Raw genomic sequence first — 1,377 nt, forward strand, 5'->3', positions numbered from 1 at the left:
ATGAATCTAATATCCATTTCTACTGATATTCGCAAAATAAGTAATAATGTTATTACTGTGTTTTAGCATTTATATCTTTTATTTAGTGGCAGATCCTGTTAGTGAGATATTGCAGTGTTATATTGGTAGACTAGCTCAAGTTGTTCTTACTGAGGAATCAGTTGATCTCTTACATACAGAGGGATTGATATCTAAGGATACATTAACAGAAGTGAAGAGTTGCGGTTGTTCATTGGTAGGAGATCCAATGTTACTAATATTAAGTGCTGTAGCTGAAGATCATAGCAAGTTATGTACTCTGACAAGCATTCTAATGAAATCAAAGGAAGCAGTGTCTTTAACTAGTGATATAATAATGGAATATGGTAAATGAAAAGTTTTATAAATACACTTAACTTATATTGATAATACAAAAGGAAAGTCATTTCCTTCAGCAGTAACAGTGATGCCATCTTGTCAACAAGCAAGTACTTCAACATCTTCAAGTAATGATATAATATAATATATATACATTGACTATTATAATAAATACAGGATCTGGACAATTACAAGATAGTAGTAGTGAGAATCAAGCAACTATCAATACTGATGTTACTGAACAAGGTTAGTAACATTAATTATACCCAAATCAATGTCTTTACACTATATGTAGTGGAGACCATCATACTTTACCCTGACGATAAAGCTGAGTTTGATAGAATGGATCATAAGCTTGGTACACTTATTCACAATACTATTCCACTCATTAAAGCAGCCATACCATCTGTGGATGATTTGAAGACATACATTGGAAGGTGCCAGAAAAAATTAAAGCTTCGATTGAAAGATGCCAATAGCTTTGATGATGTAATGGAAGTGATTGAGGATGAGTGTTCTATCACTAACGTTGCTCTATTGGAGACTATAGTGAACAAATACTCAATACAAGATGCTGGAGACATGATATTAGCTTATCAGACACACTTGGATGAATTCTGCAAGAACAAATTAACAATGTTTTGTGATCATCAGCTTAAAAAATTATCCTTTTCTCTCCTCACTTGTGAGACGATCAAATTTGTTTTGAAATGGAATCCAGATGACCATTCTTTCTCCAATATCAAAGCCCTCCTATGGAAAACGTTCAAGGATAATCAAGTGGAGGTGGTAGTGATCAAGGAAGGGAACTCCATCATTGTTACTTGTTATGCTCCTCATTATCTGATGGAGAGTTTACTAGTGACAGCTAGAGATAACGTTGATATGCTAAAGGAGATGGGATTGATTAGTTTAACTATTGGTTACTATACTGTGTATGATGAACATGCAATTGATGAGGTTAGTGAATGTATGTGTATATAAATTAATGGTATACTTTAATATTTGATAGGAGGTGAA

At 33.3% G+C, this 1,377-nt stretch overlaps 1 protein-coding gene across 1 annotated transcript; it reads left to right on the top strand.

Annotated features, from left to right (window-relative positions):
• Positions 1–6: 6 nt before the first annotated feature.
• On the top strand, positions 7–1,370 carry LOC109593016 (uncharacterized). The gene is made up of 5 exons (XM_020008287.1): positions 7–40; positions 87–365; positions 417–485; positions 535–603; positions 653–1,370. Coding segments are annotated over exons 1-5 (1,107 nt in total). The 5' UTR covers positions 7–39; the 3' UTR covers positions 1,342–1,370.
• The last annotated feature ends 7 nt before the right edge of the window (positions 1,371–1,377 follow it).

The sequence above is a fragment of the Amphimedon queenslandica genome, unplaced genomic scaffold (assembly GCF_000090795.2).
Source record: "Amphimedon queenslandica unplaced genomic scaffold, v1.1 AMPQUscaffold_3158_Cont24843, whole genome shotgun sequence".
Classification (NCBI taxonomy): domain Eukaryota; kingdom Metazoa; phylum Porifera; class Demospongiae; order Haplosclerida; family Niphatidae; genus Amphimedon; species Amphimedon queenslandica.

What these genes read in the sequence shown, in the direction of transcription:
- LOC109593016 (XM_020008287.1), top strand. An exon ending in TGATATAATAATGGAATATG is followed by an intron (nt 366 to 416) that starts GTAAATGAAAAG and finishes ATAATACAAAAG; the next exon opens with GAAAGTCATTTCCTTCAGCA. An exon ending in TACTGATGTTACTGAACAAG is followed by an intron (nt 604 to 652) that starts GTTAGTAACATT and finishes CACTATATGTAG; the next exon opens with TGGAGACCATCATACTTTAC.